The following is a 24,131-nucleotide window of genomic DNA, read 5'->3' on the forward strand; positions in this document are numbered from 1 at the left end:
CGTCCAGGGCAACTGTTAGATTGTTTAGTCCTGCACAAGTCAGAAAGATGATAGTTAACAGGCCCTCGAAGCTCACTATGCATCTATATATATACAATTAATCATCACATTTGCCTGTGCTTTGGGGTTGGGTGTGGTATCAACAATACAGGTGCTGAAACCAGGTCTATGAAATCTCGGTGTTGTAACATCACACTGAAACTGCAAATGCTGAACAATATCAGCCTTAAAATGGACTGATCAACAGAAGAGGTGCAATCATAATGGTGGGTTGACAGGGGTAGTAGTGGGGGGGGGGGGGAGGGTCTGGTGTAATTCCCCAATTTCTTTGACATGAGCTGATCCTTGTCCCTAAAAACAACAGCAGACGGAATCACCTGCTGTTCCTGGTCTGCTTTGCATGACCCACCACTGCAAAACATTTACTTGTGAGTGGGAGGAATTGTCAATGTTATCCCATTCCCCCCTCCCCCTTGGTTTTGCCTTTCTACAGGCCTGTTCAGTTGAGTCGGGAAAAAGTGTTCACTTCATGGTCTTTTTGCCTCCAAAATGTATAATGAACATAATCCCAGATCTGGCAGAAAACTCTACATGGAGTTTGCATGGAGCATTGGAGCTTAACTCTATATAAACCTGACTGGTGCTGGTTGCTCTCAAAGGGCCTATATTGATTTTAAAAATTACTTTGACTATCTCTGTGGCTTGGCAGATTCCCAACCAGCCCTGTCCTCCCTCCACTTCTGTAATTTTATCTCTGTTTTATCTTCCTCCATCTAATCCGACACTTCTGAAGCCAAAGATGGCTGTATTTCCTTATAGGATCTCGCCAACTTTTCCTGTATTTTGGCCCAGGTATTGTCCTCATCCCTATCCCACCCCCACCCCTTTCCCAGCTCCGCACTCCCCCAGTCAATGTTCCGGACCAGGAACTGAACAGTGCAGGACTCAAAACCTTCCTGACCTGTCCCGAGCTGACTGCTTCACCGAGAATTCTTGCACTTAACACTACCTTTAATGTCAGCACACCACCCTGTGCCTTACTCTCTATTGATATTGACACCAAATAAGAGCAGGCGCAAAAAACAACAGCAGACCATATTTTTTATTATCGATATTTATTATTTTGTAAAAGTTTAGTCTTTTAAAAGAGAAGCTTGAACTAGGTCTGGGGAACAAGAGTACGAGACTTTCAAAGCAAAGACGTTTGAAGCTGATGCAAACTGTCACCATTTTGTTAAGTCTTCCATTAGACTTTGAAGGAGATGTGACTGCAGACAATTGGTTCTGAAGAAGGGTCACTGGCCTGAAAGGTTAACTCTGCTTCTCTCTCCACAGATGCTGCCAGAGTATTTCCAGCATTTCTAGTTTTTATTTCAGATTTCCAGCATCTGCAGTATTTTGCTTTTATTATTATGGTTATGAAGGCCTAGTTGGCTGATGTATCAGTGTTGTGCTTTGCGGTGAGAATGCATTCAGAATAAAGCAGTGCCAGTTGGCGGGGCCCGCAGAATGATGCCACAACCTCTGAGGCTCTCCTTCAACAGGGGTAAGAGGAGAATATTGGAGGTTAAGCTTAGTTTTGAAAAAGAAAGGCTTGCATTTATATAGTGCCTTTCACTATGTCAGGCGTCCCAAAGCCCAAAGTGCTTTACAGTCACTGAAGTATTTTTTGAAGTGTAGTCAATGTAGGAAACGTGGCAGACAATTTGCTCACAGTAAGCTCCCCATACACAGCAATGAAATAAGTGACCAGACAATTTGTTTTAGTGATGTTAATTGAGGGATAAATATTGACCAGAACACTGGGGGATCTCTCCTGCTCTTCCTCGAAATAGTGCCATGGGATCTTTTACATCCACCTGAAAGGGAACATAGGACCTTTGTTTCACGGCTCATCCAAAAGACAGCACCCCCGGCAGTGCAGCACTCCCTCAGCACTGTACTGGCAGTGCCAGCCTGGATTATGCGCTCAAGTCTCTGGAGTGGGACTTTAACCCACAATCTTCTGAGTCAGTGGCAAGAATGCTACCCACTGAGCCCTGGACAAGACTTAAAGTACAAAGAGAATGGCAAATATATAATTGAACAGGGGAACGGGAAAAGGAGGAAGGGGGAAAGACCCTGTGGCTTCTCAATAAGAACGAAAAACATGCTATATGCTGAGAGACCTGGGGGTGGGAGGGGGGTGCGTGGAGGGATCCAGGGCCTAACTAATGGGGAATGATGGGACATGACCCAGGAATACAGGGGGACCAAGAGACTTGCTCAGAAAGTACAGAGATAAATCAAAATGAAGTGATTAGGTTATTGGTAACCTGGGATTTTAAAAGCTTGAAATCCAAGGAACCAGGAAACACTGAGGGAAACGAGGAGTTGCACCTAGAATTTGAAAACAGAACATAAAATTCTGGTGGGTTAGGAAGAAGGCCCAGAGAGATCTCCTATTCTGAGATAAGTATAGGAGAGGGTGCGACGAGTCTTTATTCCAACAGAGTGACTGTGCAGGGAGGTGGAAGAATGTTTAGGTCATTGTATTAACAGTCTAGAAAATCAAGAGAGGAAAGTTCAGGGGCAGTTTAGAGAAGCAACGACCACAGAAATAGTGCTTTAATAGAGAACAGAAGTGTGAGAGAGAGAGAGAGAGAGAGAGAGGAAAGAAAGTTCAATTACCTTCCCACATAAAATGAAAACCCTCAACAAGGAGCCAACAGCTAAACTTCAAAGGGAACAGGAATCCATTTGCTTGGTGAGGCTGCATGTTGATGCCTGTTTCTCTATGTGTTGATTGACTTGGCTCTGTGCATGGGAAGCTGTCATGGATATTGATTGAAGTACAAGGCAACTCCTGAGGCGTTTGCAGGGTCCGGCTCAGTCTGACAATTAGTCAGATGCTGAATGCTGCTCCAAGGAGGGCAGGGTCTTAGCTCTGTGTAGTTTACACTGTGGCGAGCCCTCGATACCACCGGTCCACAAGAATCTGACAGGAGGAATGACATTGAGGAGATGATTGTTTTACCAATTTATTAACCTATTTTCTTCCTTCCTCTCCTGAATCTGGTGCCTGTGAACTTGGTGGACAGTTTCCCCAGATATCAGAATGCCTCCCCATGGGCTCCCTGGCAGCATCCCAGCCTAAACCGAGGGGCCCATCTTGGTTTGAGAGGAAAGTGGCTGCCCCAGGTTTCAGTGGTGGAACAGATCAGCTGTTGAAGTGGAGTACCCTTTTAACACTTAACCTAGCTTTGCCCCTGAGCGCAGTTCATTGCTCTGAATGTACTCCAGGAGTGGGGGGGAAACCTTTTAAAATATAAATGTCCCCCTTTCAACCATAGTAAAGCTGGATGGCAGTAATAGGCGGGTATCCATGTTCTCCACGTTGCTATGACAATAAGGCAACCCGGATAATTTTCTGCTTTCACCCACCCAAGATTCATTGCGATCCCAGTAGATTGGGAGAGGAAAGCAAGTCTTTTGGCTTGTGGGAGGAAACCGGAGCACCCGGAGAAAACCCACACAGACACAGGGAGAACTTGCAAATTCCACACAGGCAGTACCCAGAATTGAACCCGGGTCGCTGGAGCTGTGAGGCTGCGGTGCTAACCACTGCGCCACTGTGCCACCCAAACCTGCTTCTTCCTGGAAGTGAGTTTAACTCAAAACTCTCCAGACAGCACTGGAAATATGAAACAATCTAACCAGATAGTGAGATATTATTAACAATGGAGTTGTGCCTTAAACAACATTTATTCCACAACCAACATTACGAACCAACATTACGAAAAACAGATGATTTAGTCATTAACCTCATGGTTGTTTTATGAACAACCCAAAATTGGTTGGTTTACCTACATTACAACATTGACTACGTTACAATAGTACTTGATTGACAGTGAAGCACTTTGCGTTGTCTGAAGGACATGAAATGTGTAATATGAATGTAAGTTTTTTGTTCTTTATTTAGTACATATAGGCCTTGCAAGTCTGGTGATGATGCACCAGAATTATATCTGACACGAGGGGAGTAAGCACTGGTGAGAGACTGGATAAACTCCGAAGCTGAGGAGGTTAAGGATATTTAAGTTGTTGACAAGGTAGTTAGGGAAATGTCTCTTTCTTTTCATTGGTGGAATCCAGAACAAGGGTGATGCAATCTTAAAAGTAGAACTGGTTCAGAGCAAATCCAGGAACATAAGAACAGGAGGTCATTCAGCCCCTTGAGTTTGTTCTACCATTCAATAAATCAAGCTGATCTGTGATCTAACTCCATTTTCCCCATATCTGTTAATACCGCTGGTTAATACCTAGGGTGGTGCAGTGGTTAGCACCGCAGCCTCACAGCTCCAGCGACCCGGGTTCAGTTCTGGATACTGCCTGTGCGGAGTTTGCAAGTTCTCCCTGTGACTGTGTGGGTTTTCGCCGGGTGCTCCAGTTTCCTCCCACAGCCAAAGACTTGCAGGTTGATAGGTAAATTGGCCATTATAAATTTTCCCTAGTATAGGTAGGTGGTAGAAGGGTGGGGATGTGGTAGGGAATATCGGATTAATGCAGGATTGGTATAAATGGGTGGTTGTTGGTTGGCACAAACTTGGTGGGCTGAAGGGCCTATTTCAGTGCTGTATCTCTAAAAATATAAACAAAAATCTATCTATCTCAGATTTAAAATTAACAATTGATCTAGCATCACTGTCATTTGCAGAAGAGAGTTCCAAACTTTATTTATTTAGAGATACAGCACTGAAACAGGCCCTTTGGCCTACCAAGTTTGTGCCGACTAACACCCACCCATTTATACTAACCCTACAGTAATCCCATATTCCCTACCACCTCCCTACACTAGGGGAAATTTATAATGGCCAATTTACCTACCAAACTGCAAGTCTTTGGCTGTGGGAGGAAACCGGAGCAACCGGCGGAAACCCACATGGTCACAGGGAGAACTTTCAAACTCCGCACAGGCAGTACCCAGAATTGAACCCGGGTCCCTGGAGCTGTGAGGCTGCGGTGCTAACCACTGCGCCACTGTGCCGCCCTCATCTTCTATCACTCTTTGCAGGCAAAAATGTCTCACAACTTCAATCCTGAAAGGCCTAGCTCTAATTTTCAGGCTATATCCTCTAGTTCTAGACTATCCAACCAGTGAAAATACCTTCTCTCTATGCAACCTTCGCAGTTCCCCTTAATATCTTGAAAACTTTGATAGAATCACCCCTTAACCTTCTAATTTCCAGGGAATACAACCCTAGCTTGTGTAATAAAAACAGAAAATGCTGGAAATACTCAGCAGGTCAGGCAGCCTCTGTGAAGAGAGAAACAGAGTTAATGTTTCAGGTCGATGACCTTTCATCAGAACTGGTTTGTGTAATCAATCTCTCCTTGTAATTGAACTGTTGTGTCCAGGTATCATTCTGGTAAATCTACTCTGCACTCCCTCCAAGGCCAATATATCTTTCCTAAGGTGTGGAGCCCAGAACTGTTCACAGTAACTCTAGGCGTGGTCTAACCAGGGCTTTGTATGGCTGCAGCATGACTTCTAAACCCCTTGTGTTCTCATCCTGCAAATATGAAGCCCAGCATTCCATTAGACCTTTTAATTATTTTATTTATTTAGAGATAGAGCACTGAAACAGGCCCTTCAGCCCACCGAGTCTGTGCCGACCAACAACCACCCATTTATACTAACCCTGCAGTAATCCCATATTCCCTACCATCTACCTACACTAGGGGCAATTTACAATGGCCAATTTTACCTATCACCTGCAAGTCTTTGGATGTGGGAGGAAACCGGAACGCACCCAGCGAAAACCCACGCAGACACAGGGAGAACTTGCAAACTCCGCACAGGCAGTACCCAGAATCGAACCCGGGTCCCTGGAGCTGTGAGGCTGCGGTGCTAACCACTGCACCACTGTACCTGTCCATGACATTTTAGTGATCCCGTGTACTTGGACACCACAGCCCCCGCCGCCCCCCCCCCCCAGCTGCCCCAAACCCACCCAAGTCCCATTGGACCTCCACAGAAAACATTTCTCCACACAACAGGGATGTTGAAAATGTAGAACGCACAGTCACGGATGGCCAATCAATAGAGCTATTTAAAAGGAAGATAGATCAGGAATACACTGCCTGATAGGGCAGGAGAAACGCATTCAATAATAACTCTCAAAAGGGAACTGGATAAATACTTGAAAAGCAAGAGTTTGCAGCACCATTGGGGAGCAGAGCAGGGGAGTGGGAGTAATTGGACAGCTCTTTCAAAGACCCAGCACAGGCATGAAGGACCGAATGGCCTCCTCTTCTTACAAGAGTTCAAATATTAGGAAGAATAAGGCCTGCACAGCCTGTTCTCATCTTTGACTTCTCTTGTGTTCTAATCCATTGAGTGATTAAAGGGTTAAATACGTTTTTAAAAGAAAGACAATACCCAACATTGAGCTGCAGGCATAGGGTGCAGTTTCCAGTTTCGGTGGAGTGATGTATTTCAGGCATTCATATGCAAATTGAAAGATAAAGAGAAGGCAAAGCCCAGTGTTGGGAGGGGCTGGGCGGGATGTGTCAGGCTCCCTCTAGTGACTCAGTGGATAAATGCAGCGCCCAATCCAGGTTTGGGCTGAGTTGGCTAATTTCTGTTGGGATGTTGGTGGGTGGGGACACCACAGTTAGCCTCAGGGAGTGGGGAAAAGAACCATCCAGGTAGGTTTAGTTGCACAGCATAATTTTGGCTTAAGTTTTCAATTTTTTTTATCATTAGCTTTGAATGCGTTGCCCACAGATGGAGAATTCAATAGATGTCATAGAGTCATTACGACACAGCGAGAAGCCATTCGGCCCATCGAGTCCATGCCGGCTCTCTGTAGAGCAATCCATTCAGTCTCATTTCCCTGCACTATCCCCGTAGCCCTGCAAGTTTATTTCCTTCATGTGCCCATCCAGTTTTGATTTAAAATCATAGATCATCTCTGCTTCCATCACCCTTGTAGGCAGCGAGTTCCAGGTCATCACCACTTGCTGCATAAAAATGTTCTTCCTCACATCCCCTCTGCATCTCTTGCCCAAAACCTTAAATCTGTGTCTCCTAGTCCTTGAAATAAAAACAAGAAATGCTGGAAATACTCAGCAGGTCCGGCAGCATCGGTAGAGAGAGGGAAGCAGAGTTAACGTTTCAGGTCAGTGACCCTTCTTCAGAACTAGCAAATATTAGAAATGTAAAAGGTTATAAGCAAGTAAAGTGGGGGTGGGGCAAGAGATAACAAAGGAGAAGGGATAGATAGGACAAAGTCACAGAATAACTGACCAGAAGGTCATGGAGCAAAGGCAAACAATATGTTAATAGTGTGTTGAAAGAAAAAGCATTAGTACAGATAGGGTGTTAACGGACTGAAAATTGAACAGCCGCAAGTACAAACATGAAAAAAAGCAGTGGATAAGCAAACTGAACAAACTAAGATAAAATAAAATAAACACAACAAAAATTTAAAAAGGAAAAAGAAAAAATAACTAAAAATAAAAGTAAAATGGGGGGCCCGTCATGCTCTGAAATTGTTGAACTCAATGTTCCCTTCCCTTCCTCGACTTCTTTATCTCCATCTCTGGGGATAGGCTGTCTACTAATATTCATTATAAGCCCACCGACTCCCACAGCTACCACGACTACACTTCTTCACACCCTGCCTCCTTTAAGGACTCCAATCCATTCTCCCAGTTTCTCCATCTCCAACACATCTGCTCTGATGATGACAGATGACAGCTGCTGACATTGAGAACAGCCGTTTTCCAACAGACTCCGGGTTTTCACTTTTTTTTTTTAAAAGCCGGCCGGAAAACCCCGAGTCGGTTGGAAAATGGCTGTTCCCGATGTCCCGCAGTCGGCGAGAAACTGACAGTGTGATGTTTTTAAAAAGAACTGACCAACCATCTGCTGAGTGTCCGCTGTCTGCAACTGTGTGAGAGAGAGAAAGAGAGGGGGAAAGAGAGAGAGAGAGAGCGAGGAGGGGCAGAGAGAGAGAGGAGGAAACAGAAAGAGAGAGCGAGGAGGGGCAGAGAGAGAGAGGAGGGGCAGAGAGAGAGAGGAGGGGTAGAGAGGGAGAGAGAGAGGGCAGAGAGACGGAGAGAACAGAGAGAGTGGGGAACACTGAATGGGGAATGGTGAACACTGGAGACACGGGGTGGAGAGAGAGTGGGGCGAGGTACAGAGAGAGGCGGAAAAAGGAGACAGAGGGGGAGAAGGAGACAGAGATGGGGCGAGAGAGAGACAGAGAGTGAAGGGGGGAGAGAGAGTCAAAGAGTCATTTACTTATGACACAGAAGGAGGCCATTCTGCCCATTGAGCCCATGCCAGCTCTCCACTGAACTACGCAGTCAGTCCCACTCCCCAGCTCGAACCCCGTAGCCCTGCAAGTCTATTCCTCTCAAGTGGCCATCCAACTTCCTCTTGATGTCATTGATTGTCTCCACTTCCACCACCCTTGTGGGCAGCGAGTTCCAGGTCATTACCACCCACTGTGTAAAAAAAGGGCTTCTTCATATTCCCCCGACATCTTTTGCCCAAAACTTTCAATCTGTGTCCCCTAGTCCTAAAGGGGAGGGGCCGGGAGGTGGAGAGGGAACAAGACACACACACACGCACAGCGTGGGGAGAGGGGGGAGGGAGATCAAGGTCTTTCCTGACAGATGGAAATCTATCCAGAATACTCTGCATTACTACATCAAGTATGCAGGCAGAGATTGACTACTTATGCAAGCAAAAACAATGCCAGGAATGTCACTAAATCAGTTTTCAATATAGTGACGAGAAAGTAAGTCAATAAATTAGTCTTCTCATTTAAAGCTTCTTCACAAAAATGCACATTTGTTGTTGTTTTTATTAGAAAGATACATTTTTTATGCTTTTATCTTCTGAAATTTGCTCACTGGCTCTCTGGGACGAGTAAAAATCGTATTGCGGCCCTCCGCTCGAAAAGGTTGGATAACCCTGCCATATACTTATCTAATCGCTCTCTCAATATGTCCTGCCACCTTCAAAGATCGATGCACAGGTACCCCCAGGTCCCTCTGTTTCTGAACACTCTTTAGAACTGTGCCATTAAGTCTATATTGCCTCTCCCCATCCCTTCTGCCAAAATGCATCACCTCACATTTCTCTGTATTAACTTCCATTTGCCACTTGTCTGCTGATTCTGCTAGCATATCTATGTCCTGTTGCAGTCGATTTGTATCATCCTAATTTTTTGTCATTGCTCCAAGTTTGGAAGCTTTTGACAGAAGTTCACAGAATCACAGAATTGTTACAGCACAGAAGGAGGCCATTCAGCCCATCGTGTCCGCACTGGCTCTTCTAATGAGCATTTCACCTAGTGCCATTCCCCCGCCTCTTCTCGTAACCCTGCACATTCTTCCTTTTCATATAACTGTCTAATTCCCTTTTGAATGCTTCAATTAAACCTGCCTCCACCACGTTCTCAGGCAGCACATTCCAGACCTTAACCACACGCTGCGTGAAAAAGTTTTTCCTCGTGTCACTTTTGCTTCTCTTACCAATTACTTTAAATCTGTGCCCTCTCGTTCTTGATCCTTTCACAAGTGGGAACAGTTTCTCTCTATCTACTCTGTCCAGACCCCTCAGGATTCAAAAGGAAGATAGATACTTGGGTAGTAAGGTGGAAAGAAAGAACTAGCATTTACAAGTGAATGTATGTATGTACATGCAAAGATGCGAATTAGGAGCAGGATTAGTCCATTCGACCCCTCGAGCCTCCTCTGCTATTTGATAAGATCATGGTTGATCTGAACGTGGCCTCAACTCCACTTTCCTGTCTGCCCACCTTAACACTTGACTCCCTTGTCTATCAAGAATCTATCTAACTCAGCTTTGAATATATGCAATGACCCAGCCTCCATTGCTTTCTGGGGAAGAGAATTCCACAGACTCTCTGAGAGAAAAAAATTCTCCTCATCTCCATTTTAAATGGCAGACCACTTATTTTTAAACAGTCTCCTTAGTCCTAGTGTCACCCATAAGGGGAAACAGCCTCCCGGTATCCACTCTATCAAGTCCCCTCAGGATCTTATATGTTTCAATAAGATCACCTCTCATTCTTCTAAACTCCAATGGGCATAGGCCCAACTTGTTTAATCTTTCCTCACAAGATAACACTTTCATCCCAGGAATCAGCTGAGTGAACCTTTCCGAACTGTTTCTAATGCAATTTTATCCTTTCTTAACTAAGGAGACCAAAACTGTACACAATATTCCAGATGTGGTCTAACTAAGGCACTGTACAGCTGTAGCAACACTTCCCTACTTTTACATTCTATTCTCCTTGCAATAAACAACGACATTCCATTTGCCTTCCTAATCACTTGCTCTACCTGCACACTAACCTTTTGTTATTCATGTACTAGGACACCCAGATCTCTTTAGTACTGTAGAGTTCTGCAGTCTCTCTCCATTCAAATAATATACTGCTTTTCTATTCTTCCTGCCAACTTGGACAAGTTCACATTTTCCCATGTTGTACTTTATATCACGCCTTTCACAGAACAAGATGTCCCAAAGCACTTCACAGACAATGATGTACCTTTTGAAGTGTTGTCGCAGTTGTAATGTAGAAAACGCGGCAGCCAATTTGCACACAGCAAGCTCCCATAAACAGTAATGAAATAAATAACCAGATCATCTGTTTCAGGGGTCTATCTGATGGATAAAGATTTGCCAGGACACCAGGGAGAACTAGACTGCTCTTCATCGAAAAACTGCTGTGGGATCTTCTTATATCTCGGTACAAATGAATCTCCGGTTAAAACAGAAGATATGGGGCTGAATTTTATGTTCGCGGCGGGGGTCCCAACGACAGACTGGTAAGCTGGGGGTGACTCCGCCTCGGCCGTTTGCGGGACTCCTGGCCAAATTTTATAGGGGCTAGGCGGCTAATTAGTTGTTTGTCTGGGCTGACTTGGATGCAGGGATAGAAGGTACTGGAGCCAAATTTGCAGATGACACTAAAATAGGTGGGATAGTAAGTAGCAATAAAGAAATAAGAAATTTACGAATGGATATGGATAGGTTAGGTGAATGGGCCAAAATTTGGCAGATGGAGTTTAGCGTGGATAAGTGTGAGGTTATCCATTTTGGTCAGAAGAATAGAAAGCAAATTATTATCTAAATGGAGAGAAACTTCAGAGTACTTTGGTGCAGAAGGATCTGGGTGTCCTCATGCATGAATTGCAGAAAGATAGTATGCAGGTACAGTCGGCAATAAGGAAGGCAAATGGAATTTTGGCATTTATTGCTAAAGGAATAGAGTATAAAAGTAGGGAAGTGTTGCTGCAACTGTACAAGGCATTGGTGAGACCGCACCTGGAGTATTGTGTACAGTTTTGGTCCCCTTACTTGAGGAGGGACGTAGTTGCATTGGAGGCAGTTCAGAGGAGGTTCGCTAGATTGATTCCAGAGGTGGGGGGTTTATCTTATGAAGAGAGATTGAGCAGTTTAGGCCTTTACTCTCTAGAGTTTAGAAGAATGAGAGGAGATCTGATTGAGGTATATAAGATGATTAAGCGGATTGACAAAGTAGACGTAGAGAGGATGTTTCCTCTTGTGGGGAAATCTAGAACAAGAGGTCATAGTTTTAGGATAAGGAGTAGCAGATTTAAACAGAGATGAGGAGAAATTACTTCTCTCAAAGGGTCGTGAGTCTGTGGAATTCACTACCCCAGAGTGCGGTGGATGCCGGGACATTGAGTAAATTTAAGGAGGAGATAGACAGATTTTTAACTAGTAAAGGGTTGAAGGGTTATAGAGAATGGGCAGGAAAGTGGAGTTGAGGCCGAGATGAGATCAGCCATGATCGTATTGAATGGCGGAGCAGGCTCGAGGGGCTGAATTGCCTACTCCTGCTCCTAGTTCTTATGACCTTATGCTGTGCCTTTAAAGGATGGCTACCCCACCCTGAGAGCTACCGGCTGATCGCAGGACCAGCAGCTCAGCAGTGCCATCGGGAGCAGTGGCCACCTCTGGGAGTGCACCTGGAAGAAGAGGATGCCATGGAAGGATGCCACCTTCCCGACCAAGTAAGTGGGGTCTCTGGAGCCAGTCAGGCAGGCCCTGGCAAAGGGGGTGGGCTGGGTTGGTGAGGACGTGGGGGGTTGGCACGGGGCAACCATTGCTGCAGGGGCGCCCATCCGTCGGCCAAAGGATGCCTGAAGAGGTGGTTCCTCCCCCAAGCCTACAGGAAGGCCACCGGGATTCACCACGTGGTTCTCCCATGCAGTGGAGGTTCATCGGCGGCTGGTGAAATGACAGTGGCGGCGGGAAGAGGCCCTTAATTGGCCATCTAAGTGGCTCAATTGGCCTCTGGGCGGAAGGTCTGTCCTTCACCTTCACCACCACCTGTAAAATGCCATAGTGATGGGAAGATGATAAAAACTCCACACCCCCTCGCCTTCCCTCACCATTTTACGGGCCACTCCACCTCCCAGCCCATTCCCAGAGGGCTGGCAAAATCCAACCCACAGGAGCAGAAGTGATGCGCAACACATTTTGCTTCTTTTGCCAAGGTGGATCTTTGTGTAATGTGTTCTGACTTTAACAGGGAAAAAGGGGGAAAAAACATCTTATTTTGATATAAACATCTTGGGGTCAATTAGACATTAGTTACTCATGGGCGTATCCTGAGGTTCAATTTGAGGATAATCTCAATGTTGGGGACGCTCCTCCGTAGATCAGTACCCACTTGTCAATCTCTATTATCCAAAGGCACAGTGATTTGCAGGTTGCAAGGGAAGAAGGGTGGGAGTGGAACTGCGATTACATATCCACTGAAAAGATTTAGAAAGAAGTTTGTAAGTGATCTCCTCAGACACTGTGAAGTAAAATTTAAAAATTACTACTTTTTGGAAATTTTGTGTCTTCCTTACACATTCAGCCAGTTAAATAAATCCATTTTGCACCATTCACAAATCACAAATCTGCACATGTCTCATCAGGCTTAACTGCTCTTTACTTGGGATATTGAATGGGATTCTCCATCTCTTTAATCTGCTGCTGGCTGCCAAGAAACTAAAGGAAAGATTTTTTCCCCCCCCCCCTTTTTAACGAGTGGTTGGTATTACTAAATGGTTCTGCTTAAATAACCATGTTTAAAAGCAGCATCTCAAGTGGATAGAGTTTTAAATTTTACTGGTTCCTATTCCTGATCACAATTCCTCTGGAAACACATGTACGTGGATGTCATGTCACGTGATCGGATGGATTTCCCCCTCCCCTCCCCCTCCCCCTCCCATAGTCAAATAGCCTGCCACTTTCTGACACACACACACGTACAGAATAGCCACGTGGTCAAGGACTGGAGGGACTGCCCAGCGAGTCAGGAGGAGTAAAGAAAGATTTGCTTTTCTATAGCACCTTCCATAACCTTAGGACACCCCAAAGCACTTTACAGTCAATGAAGTACTCTGTGAAGTCTGGTGAAAACAGCAGCCAATTTGTGCACAGCAAGATCCCACAAACAGCAATAAGATAATGACCACATAATGAGTTTCAGTAGTGTTGATTGAGGGATAAATTTTGGCCAGGACACTAGGGAGAATACCACAGCTCCTCTTTGAATAGAACCATGGGATCATTTACATCCACCTGAGAGAGCAGACAGGGCCTCAATTTAATGTCTCATCTGAAAGACACGACCTCTGACAGTGCAGCATCCCCTCAGCACTGTACTACTGAAGTTTCTGGAGCGGGACTTGAACCTGCAACCATAGAAAAGAAGAATACTACCAGCTGAGCCATGGCTGAGACTACAGGCAAGTGAGATGGAAACCAGTACCATGTATTTATATTTATTCCTCAGTGCAATCTGGAGCTTCACACTGTTTGATATGAGAAGTTTCCAAGTGACAAGGCTCCAAGCTCTGACATGCAATGTGGTTGGACCATAATGAAAAATTACCTACCCAGCCTGATTCCTGCAGAATCAGCCTGGGGGGAGAGGGGTGTGGGGTGTGGCACAGCAACCTAAGAGCTGCTGTTGCTATGAAACCAAGCTGGCAGTTCTAAAATAAGCACTTCCATTGTGAGTTTCAAAGGCTGCAGTTATGTACGAATGAAAATGAAGTTTATTGTCTTATATTTTCAATTATTTAGCTTGGAATATTAGAGTGTGTCAGTGTGGTAATGGAAAGGATTGTAATATTCATAGATACCAATGGCTATGAGTCAGGGGAAAAACCACTGAGTATGGTCAGGCCTCAGCTGGTTGGTGTTCATTTCTGGGCACCACATTTTAGGAAGGACATCAAGGCCCTTGGAGAGGGTGCAGAGGAGATTTGCTGGAATGGTACCAGGGATGAGGGACGTCCGTTATGTGGAGAGACTGGAGGAGTGGTAGTGGGGGGTGGGGGGTGTGGGTCGTTCACCTTGAAGCAGAGAAGGATAAGAGCAGATTTTATAGAAGTGTTTAAAATCACGAAGGGTTTTGATAGAATAAATGAGGAGAAACTCTTTCCGGTGGCAGAAGGGTCAGTAACCAGAGGACACAGATTTAGGGTGATTGGTAAAAGAACCGGAGGCAACATGAGGAAACATTTTTTTTTTACACATTGGGTTGTGATCTGGAATGTGCTGCCTGAAAAGGTGATGGAAGGAGAGGCAATAGTAACTTTCAAAAGGGAATTGGATAAATACCTGAAGGGAAAAAAATTATAGGGCTATGGGGAAAGAGCAGGGGAGTGGGACTAATTGGAAAGCTCAAAGGCATAGGCACAATTGGGCTGAATGGCCTCCTCCTGTGCAGTATGAGTCTGTGATACTATAAATACAAGAATCAGACAAAGAGAGGGCAAAGTTTCTCAGAGGAATGTCATGTGTAGGAGGGTTGAGGTTCCCAACCCTCCAGGATTCTCCTGGCTTCTTTAGAAATTAAAGATTAATCTTGATGCTGCAACAAACAACCCGGGGGAAACATCATAGGAACATTTAGAAAAATGTTTTCAGTTTTATTAGTTATAAAAATATAAGGGATGGTGTGGAGATTGGGAGAGGATGTTTGACTCAATGCCGTGATTGGACAGGGGAGCACATTTGGTGAAACCTCCAGGAATGTCAGAGTTGGCAACTCAGCTTGGGAGGTGGGTACTTCGCTGGCAATCTTTCACTAGTTACCCCATCCAGCTCTTTCATGACCCTAAACACTTCAGTTATATCCTTCCCTTTTTATTTTGCTGTGCTAAAATTGGCTCTAGTTTTTCACCATAACTCAATCCTCACATCCCTGGGCCTCTTGCAACGGAACCTATGCTTCATCTCAAAGAGGAGGAGGCTGTGAAGCCTCCAGGAACATCCCTGGCAGTGAAGACACCAACTCATAAAGAACCGAACAGCAAGGACGGCTGCACACACTGCCCGGCTGCAGTTCAGCCTTTAGTGATGTGACTGTTCAGACTTGTCTTCCACCGGCTCAAATTAATCTGTTCTTTTATGAAAGATTCACAACCTGGATGTAGGCTTCTGTTCTGGGCGCTGCACCTCAGGAAGGATATGTTACCCTTAGGAGGGGGTGCAGTGCAGAGTCACCAGAATGATGCCCCGGGGTTAAATTGTGAGGAAAGGTTTCATTGACCAGGCTTGTATTGCCTTTCATGCAGAAGTTTAAGGGGTGACCTAATTGTGGTATTTAAGATTATTAAAGGAGTTAAGATAGGGTAGCTAGAGAGAAATTATTTCCTCTTGGTGGGGCAGTCCAGAACAAGAGGGCATAACCTTCAAATTGGAGCCAGGCTGTTCAGGGGTGATGTCAGGAAACATTTCTTCACACAAAGGGTGGTGGAAATCTGGAACTCTCTCCCCGAGAAAGCTACCAAGGCTGAGGGACAACTGAAAATTTCAGAACTGAGATTGAGAGATTTCTGTTAGGGGAGGGATTTCAGGGATATGGGACCAAGGCAGGTAAATGGAATTAAGGTATAGATCAGCCATGATCTAATTGAATGGTGGAACAGGATCGAGGGGCTGAAAGGCCCCCTCCTGTTCCTAGGGTAAAAATGGTTTGGAAATACCACGTGTTCTCCAACTAATTCTCTCCCTCTTTCTTTTTGCCATTCTACTTCTTTATCCGTCTCTGTCTCTTCCTCAGTAGTGTTAAGACAGACCCAGAACCCTGACTGTAGAGTTAAAGTGGGATGGGTCTCCCTAAACCACAGTGAGGCAACGTGCTTTAGAGAGAGAGAGAGAGAGGTCCTAAGATCCTAAGAGCAGGGGCTGAAAGATCAACCTCTAACTGAACAGAGGCAAGAAGTAAATAAAGCTGGAGTAGAAAGTGCAGATGGCGACATTCAGCCAGAGGTCACTGAGCTAAGGTTGGAGATCACAATAACAACAACTTGCATCTATACAACGCCTTCAACATAGTAAAACGCCGCACGGTGCTTCACAGGGGCATTATTAAACAAACTTTAACAGTAAGCCACAGAATGGGATGTTGGGACAGGTGGGAGGTGGATTTTAGGAGGAGAGAGGTAGAGAGTTGGAGAGGTGTAGGGAGGGAATTCCAGAACTTAGGGCCTCGGCAGCTGAAGGCACGGCCGCCAATGGCAGAATGATTAGGGGATGCACAAGAGATCAGAATCAGAGGAGTGAGGATATCTCGGAGGGTTGTAGGACTGGAGGAGGTTACAGGGATGGTTGGGGAGGAGAGGACATGGAGGGATTTAAAAATAAGGTTGAGGATTTTAAAATCACTGCAGTAAGGGGGAGATCACAGTGGTAAGGTGGAATGAGACTGTACAAGAATAAGAACAAGTTCTTTACTTTTAATCAGCAGGAACGCATGAATTGCTAGACAGAAAAGGACTAAGGTCCATCCAGTTTGCCTTTTACCATCCTGGTAGGCACATATTAAAGGAGTCGTTGACTAATCATATGCAATCAATCTCTAACAATTAGCCCACTAACGAGCTCTACTGGAATAAATAGATTTTATTTTATAAAAACTCCCAGGAAAAAGGGTTAAAGATGTAGATGAGAATGTCTCAATGGAACTCTCTCCCTGCCTCTCTGATAGGATGACGTATGTGGATGTGCTGCCCTCCAGTGTTTCGTTACCAATAGGAGATTCTTCTCCTCCTGTGCGACATTTGCTGGGAATTAGCTCCGGGTGACATGAACCTGGAATTTCTTGGTGATGCTTTCTCTCCACTGCCATAACTTTGGGTCGAAGTGCAGCGGAAACCCCCTTTGTGTGTGTCGCAGCAGCAGCAAGGAAATTCATAGTCACAATGAGGATGTGACATTAGGAGGCTACAGCAAGGCGACCGAGTTTCTTATATTGCAAAAGTGACTATACTTCAAAAGTACTTCATTGACTACAAAGCACTTTGGGATGTCCTGAGGGTTGTGTAAGGTGCTATATAAATGCAATTTCTTTCTTTTGAGGATAAGCTTGCTTGTCTGGGTTAAGAGTCCATAAATACACATGTGCAGCACTTCAGACACAGAATATGAAAGGAACTTTGAAGTTGTTAAAACAACTAACTTCATCTCAGGCCCACATTGCAAACCTTGCATCAATTAAAGACTGCACTCAGAAATGTAGCACTGTGCTGTCCCAGTGTAACAAGATGTGCCCTTTGACTGCAAGCAATTTCAGTCATTGCTCTTTTTTTTTGTAAGGTGGCCTTTATACCCCAGGCCCCTTTTATATATTTTATGTTGAGGGGGCCTTTATTCCTCAGTCCCCCTTTATAAACATACTTATATTTTTAAAAATAACTTTATTAAAACCAGAAATAAACAAAAACTCAAATTAAGATGCCATTTTCGGCGTCGACAATGCACTCCAGTCACTGCGGCGCCCGCCGGTCGCGGAAGGCCTCAAGCGTACCAGCGGACACCGCATGCTCCTTCTCCGGGGACACCCGGGCACGAACGTAACCGCGGAAGAGGGGCAGGCAATCGGGGAGGACGGACCCCCCGACGGCCCGCAGCCTGGACCTGTGAATTGCCGCCTTGGCCAGGCCCAGGAGCAGACCGATGAGGAGATCCCCCTCCCGGCCCACGCCCCTCCGCACCGGGTGCCCAAAGATCAGGAGCGTGGGACTGAAGTGCAGCCAGAACTTGAGGAGCAGCCCCTTCAAATACTCAAAGAGGGGCAGCAACCTCGCACACTCTGTATATACGTGGAACACGGACTCGTCCAGGCCGCAGAAAGCACAGGCGGCCTGGGAGTCCGTGAACCTACTTAAAAGTCTATTGCCACGGACTGCCCTGTGCAACACCCTCCACCCCAGGTCCTCGATGTAAAGGGGAAGACTCCCGCGTAGCGAGACCTCCATCGGGGTTTCCCCTCGCCGCCAGATGGCAACGCGGACCGCCAGGGCGTGTACGGCCAGCTGACGAGGGCGAGGAAGTGGAGAGTGTGCAGGAGCAGCCCGTACAGGAAACCCCTCCGCGCCGATTGGAATGGCATGGAGGGCATTTCCGAGAGGCGGCTCGGGTTGTGCGGGACCGGCTCCCAAGGAGGGTTTCGGGGCCTGGGTCCGATGAGCAGTTCCGGCCAGGCAGGGGTCAGCTCGGCCGGGAGCGCTCCGCACTCCCGAGCCCCCTCGCCACCCGCAGTGAGGGGCGTCCCGGGGGTTTCGGCTACTCCTCCGCCCGCCGGACCGTCCAAAAGACAGGCAACTCCCTCAGAGAGGCGCGGCTAACGGACTCCACCGGGAGCTGCGTGTCGTCTTGAAGGCAGTGACACTGGCGGAAAAAATACGTCGCCAGCGCACACCATCTGGGAGGATGCTCGACGTACAGGTATCTCTGCAGGGTCCGAAGGCGGAGAGTCGCAGCCTGGGTGCGGACGCACACCAGCGACTGGCCGCCCTCCTCAATCGGGAGACTCAGGACCGCAGCAGAGACCCAGTGTTTCCTCTTGCCCCAGAAGAAATCGACGAGTTTCTTCTGGATCTTGGTGGCAAATACTGGGGGCAGGGCCAAAGTGACCAACTGGTACCACAGCATGGAGGCCACCAGTTGGTTTATGACCAGCGCTCGGCCCCTGTAGGAAAGCACTCGGAGCAGTCCTGTCCAGCGCCCCAGCCGAGCAGTGACCTTCGCCTCCAACTCCTGCCAGTTTGCCGGCCAGGCTTCCTCAGCGGGGCTAAGGTGGACTCCCAGATAGAGGAAGTGCGTGGTGCTCCACGCAAAAGGTGTCATCTCTTCCGGCAGGGAGTCCACCCGCCACTGACCCACCAGGAGTCCGGAACATTTCTCCCAATTGATCCTCGTGGAGGACGCGGCAGAAAAGGTCTGCTGGCAGTCACGCATCCTCCGCAAGTCAACGTGATCTGTGACCGTGAGGAGCACGTCGTCGGCGTAAGCTGAGAGGATGACCCGCATGGCCGGCTCGCGCAGAGCCAATCCCGTCAACCTCCTGCGAAGCAGGCACAGAAAGGGCTCCACGCAGATGGTATACAATTGGCCGGACATGGGGCATCCCTAATGCGCTCCTCTCCCAAAGTGAAGGGGCGCCGTCAAGGACCCGTTAACTTTGACTAGACACTCTGCGGCGGCGTATAAAAGTTGGACCCGGGCCACGAAATGCGGCCCGAGTCCGAAAGCGCGCAGAGTCCCGAAAAGGTATTCGTGATCCACCCTGTCGAACACCTTCTCCTGATCGAGGGAGAGAAAGGCGACCGACTGACCAGTCCTCTTTGCTCTGAGGCAGTTGCCGAGTGGAGGCTGGAACATAGGAAACAGAAGCAGATTAAAAGGATTATGTTAGATAAGGATTAGATTAAATAAACTCTGATTAAATAGAGCCTTTTCGTCTGTTGTGTGGGAGTTGAGATGATTCCGTCTCCCAATAGCTCCCCTGTTTCTTCTACACTGCCCACAGTTTTGGTCTCCATATTATAAAAAGAATATAGAGGCACTGGAGAGGATGCGAAAAAGATTTACAAGGATGATACCAGAACTGAGCAGATATATTTATCAGGAAAGACTGAACAGGCTGCGGCTCTTCTCTAGAAAAGAGAGGTGATCTGATAGAGGTCTTCAAAATTATGATGGAGTTTGATAGGGTAGAAGTCGAGCAGATTTTTCCACTTGTGGGTGAATCCAAAACTATAAATATAAGATAATCACTAATAAATCCAATAAGGAATTCAGGAGAATGTGGAACGTGCTACCACATAGTAGTTGAGAATAATAGCATAGATATATTTAAGGGGAAGCTAGATAAACATATGAGGAAGAAAGGAATAGAAGGAGATGCTGATAGGGTGGGATGAAGGGGATGGGACATGGCTTGTTGGGATAAATAGCTGTTTCTGCATTGCACATTCTATGTAATTTTTCTGCGACCTGTATCTGAAACCGTTAGTCTACTGAGGGCTGTAGATGAGCAGAAAGAACACTCAGTGTGGTGTAGGATTTGCTCATTCAGTGGAAAGTTTTCCCCTGTAACGACCTCTCTGTCCTCTACCCCAGTGCAGGTTTGGTGCGGTAGGTGGTCCAGTAATGTAGTGGTTATGTTCCTGGACTAATAATTCAGAGAATGTGAGGTCAAATTTGTTCCATAGCGGTTTGGGAATTTTGAAGCTAGTTTTAAGAAATAAAAAAAAAAACTGGTACCAGTAAAGTTGAACAGGAGGTTTTCGGATTATCAGAAAACATGGATCTTAAATTTCCTTTGGGGGAAGGAAGCCTGTCCATTCTTGGTCTGGAATATATGTGACTCCAGTCCCACATCAACATAGTTGAAAAGAAAAAGGAAGTCTTGCATTTATATAGAGCCTTTCATGATCTCAGGACACCCCAAAGTGCCTTACAGCCAATGAAGTACTTTTGAAGTGTAGTCACTGTTGTAATGTAGTTGACTCTTTAACTGCCCTCTGAAATGGCCTTGTAAGTTTGTCAGGTGGATCAATCAGTGGTTCAAGGAAACTAGGGATGGGCAATAAGTTTGCACAGCAAGGTCCAAAAACAGTAATGAGAGAATATGTCAGTTGAGATATATATATTTGGCCAGTCTTCTCCAAATAGTGTCTTGGGATCATTTACGCTAAATAGAGGACAGTCAGGGCCTTGGTTTAATGACGAGCAAATGACAGCACCTCTGAGTGAGCGTCAGCCTAGATTATATAGATTATATGTCAGGTCTCTAGGGTGGGACTTGAACCCATGACCTCTTAGCTCAGAAGAATGTGTTCCACCAACTGAACCATAAACAGAAGATGCTGGAAATGCTCTGCTAGCGTCTGTGGAGACAGAGAAAAACAAAGTTTCTCAGAAACCCAGTTCTGTCGAATGATCATTGACTTGAAACGTTAACTCTGTTTCTCTCTCCACAGATACTACATAACCTGCTGAGGATTTCCAGCATTTTCTGTTTTTATTTCAGATTTCCCGCATCTGCAGTATTTCGCTTTTGCTAACATTACAACTATCGATTCAATGATTCAATTTAGTTAAATAACTGGAAACTACTTTACCTCAGGCTTCAATGTCGGGCCTTACCTGGAGAGGTTCCTTGACTCTGGGAGTATGATTCTGCTTGGTACAGACTGGGAATGAAATCACCCTCGTACCCGCCGCTGCTGCTGGTGTAACTAACGGTGTCATGGAGCCCCTCACTCGTGCATAGTAGTGATCCCTGGTGAGCAGTGTGAGCAAAGCCAGCTCCTCGGGCAGCCCAGAGACTCTCACACTCCTCAGCGGGATAATATTTCTTATTCCAAGATGGTGGGCTTTGTTCCTCCCAGGAGGATGAGGAGGATCCTTTAAGGGCCACAGGATTGTCAGGTGGAAAAGATGTCGGCGAGTCTGCGTTGTTCCCCCGGCACGCGGAGGTGGCGGTCAAACGAACCCCTGCCTGCAGCGCCTGGAGGGTTGCTCGGCCTCCGGCAGTACCTCGCAACCACCTGAGCGAGGGGTCTTCGCGAGGGGCATGGAACGTGCTTGGAAACGTGACGGCCCTGCTGTCAGATCCAGGCTGAGAGAGGGCGGTTGGCCCGTCAAGTGTATGAGTTGATCCCGATGTGTCTGTGAATCCCATTCCTGTAAGTTATATGGGAATAATCAGTGGACGACAGACAGAAACCATTCCTAAAACAGTACCAATTTACCTCAAGCATAGTGTCATGCGAGGCCCCCACCTGCCAAGAATGAGGCACATTAATTTTGTCATGAACATTGATTTTAAACTGTTACTGGAGGGAAGAAAGGACTTGTTAAACAGATCAGCCGTGGCTGGAAAAGATATTTGAATATTAACAGACAGTGCTTGGAAGGACAAAGGACCATTCCCTGACACATTCAACCCACAATGGACCTTAATCATCAGGTATTGTGTGTAGGAGGAGCATTGCAGAGACAGCTGAGGTGATACAATCCAAGATGTGGTCAGACCAGTAAGTCAAATGACTAACCTGCTTGGCAACCTGCGTTTTTCTGAATTGTACAAACAGTTTGAACTCAGAGTGTCTGTTTGCTCCTGGACTGAGAAGATCTCTCCTGTCTGCTCCCATCTCTTTCTCACAAGCCTCTGAATCTACTGAAGACATATGAACCCCAAGAGAGAAAAGTCTCCTATAGCAAACAAGGTTTAAGAAGAATACTGGGCCCCAACGAAAAGCAAGATCTACCTACAAACAAGGACTCTACAGTCAGTTGCCAGCGTTCGCCAGAGCTGGCGGACAGCCATAAAGGCGGGGCTAAAGTGTGGCGAGTCGAAGAGACTTAGCAGTTGGCAGGAAAAAAGACAGAGGCGCAAGGGAAGAGCCAACTGTGTAACAGCCCCGACAATCAAATTTTTCTGCAGCACCTATGGAAGAGCCTGTCACTGTAGAATTGGCCTTTATAGCCACTCCAGGCACTGCTCCACACACCACTGACCATCTCCAGGCGCTTACCCATTGTCTCTCGAGACAATGTATATCTTTCTATGTGGTATATTTATTTGTGTTCAGTTTCCCTGTATGTTTGCATGTGTAAGTCTACCTTTGTCTTTGTGTATATATACTTGCCTCTTTAAGTATATTTATGTGTGTCAGGAGAAGAAATATGAGAAATAGGAGTGAGATTAGGCCATAGGGCCCCTCAAGCTTGCTTTGTGATTCAATAAGATCACGGCTGATCTTCTTTCGCAACTTCACTTTCCAGGCCTACTCACATAGTCTCTGAATCCCTTAGTGTCCAAAAATCTATCAGTCTCATTCTTGAATACCTGTGTCTGCGTATGTTTCTGTTGATCAGTGGCTGGAATTTTACATTGGGCGGGAGGCCCTGCCCACTGGCCAAAAAGTCAGTGCGAGCCTGCCTCCACCGTGCCTGAGGAGCAGGCCCGGCATTTTTCGCTCCCCAGACCCTTAATTGGCCTTGGGCAGGTCTTCCACCTCCTTGAGGGAGTAATTCCTGCCTAATGGAGCTGCTGGCCAATCAGTGGGCTGGCAGCTCTTAGTCCCAGCAGCGCCACCAGGAGCGGTGGCCACTGCTGGGACTACACTCAGCCATCAGAGGCAAGGTGAAGGACTGCCCTGGAACTCAAGTATGTTCCTGGGGCCTCGCCGGGGACAATTGGCCAGGCCCTGACAAGGCAAGGTTGGTCAGTTGGGGGGGGGGGGGGGGGGGGAGTGTGTGTTGTGCGTTGGGGGTGGTTGGGGCTTCGGGGGCAGCCCTCCGTGGGGCACAGGGTGCCCAATCAGGAGGGCACCCCTCGCAGCCCGCAAGAAGGCCACCTGGTTTTACCTGCTGGTGTTCTTGGGGCCTTTGCCATCCGTCTACCGTGGGTAAAATACCAGCAGCGGTGGGAGGAGGCCCTTAAGTGGCAGTTAATTGGTCACTTAAGGGCCTTGATTGGCCTGGGACAGGCAGGCCGTTTCTCATCGCCGCCGCCCCATGTAAAATTGCAGCGGAGGCAGGATGGCGTTGGGGACGGCCACCCCCGCCTCCCACTCAATTTTTTGGCCTCACCCCACCACCAGCCCACACGTTGGGGGGCCGTAAAATCCGGCCAGTGTATTTGTCTGCGTATGTGTGTGTGTCCATATCAGCGAACCTTTGTGTGTGTCTGTCTGTGGATATATCTGTGTATATCTGGTTTACATGTATCTGTACTTCAGGAGACACACCTCCCTGCGAGCAGATCACCAAG

General features: G+C 46.8%; 1 protein-coding gene across 4 annotated transcripts in view; it reads right to left on the minus strand.

Moving 5' to 3' along the window:
• Positions 1–1,142: 1,142 nt before the first annotated feature.
• LOC137376152 (DNA-binding protein RFX6-like) overlaps positions 1,143–24,131 on the minus strand; it is a 55,953-nt gene continuing 32,964 nt past the window's right edge. For all 4 annotated transcript variants that reach the window (XM_068044171.1, XM_068044172.1, XM_068044170.1 and 1 more), the window contains 2 exons: positions 21,497–22,036; positions 1,143–2,977 (listed from right to left, as the gene is read on the minus strand). In XM_068044171.1, the coding sequence (XP_067900272.1) occupies positions 2,814–2,977; positions 21,497–22,036 (704 nt within the window). In that variant the 3' untranslated portion in view covers positions 1,143–2,813. The remainder of the gene's footprint in view (positions 2,978–21,496; positions 22,037–24,131) is intronic.

This window comes from Heterodontus francisci, chromosome 13, assembly GCF_036365525.1.
Source record: "Heterodontus francisci isolate sHetFra1 chromosome 13, sHetFra1.hap1, whole genome shotgun sequence".
Taxonomy (NCBI): Eukaryota; Metazoa; Chordata; class Chondrichthyes; order Heterodontiformes; family Heterodontidae; genus Heterodontus; species Heterodontus francisci.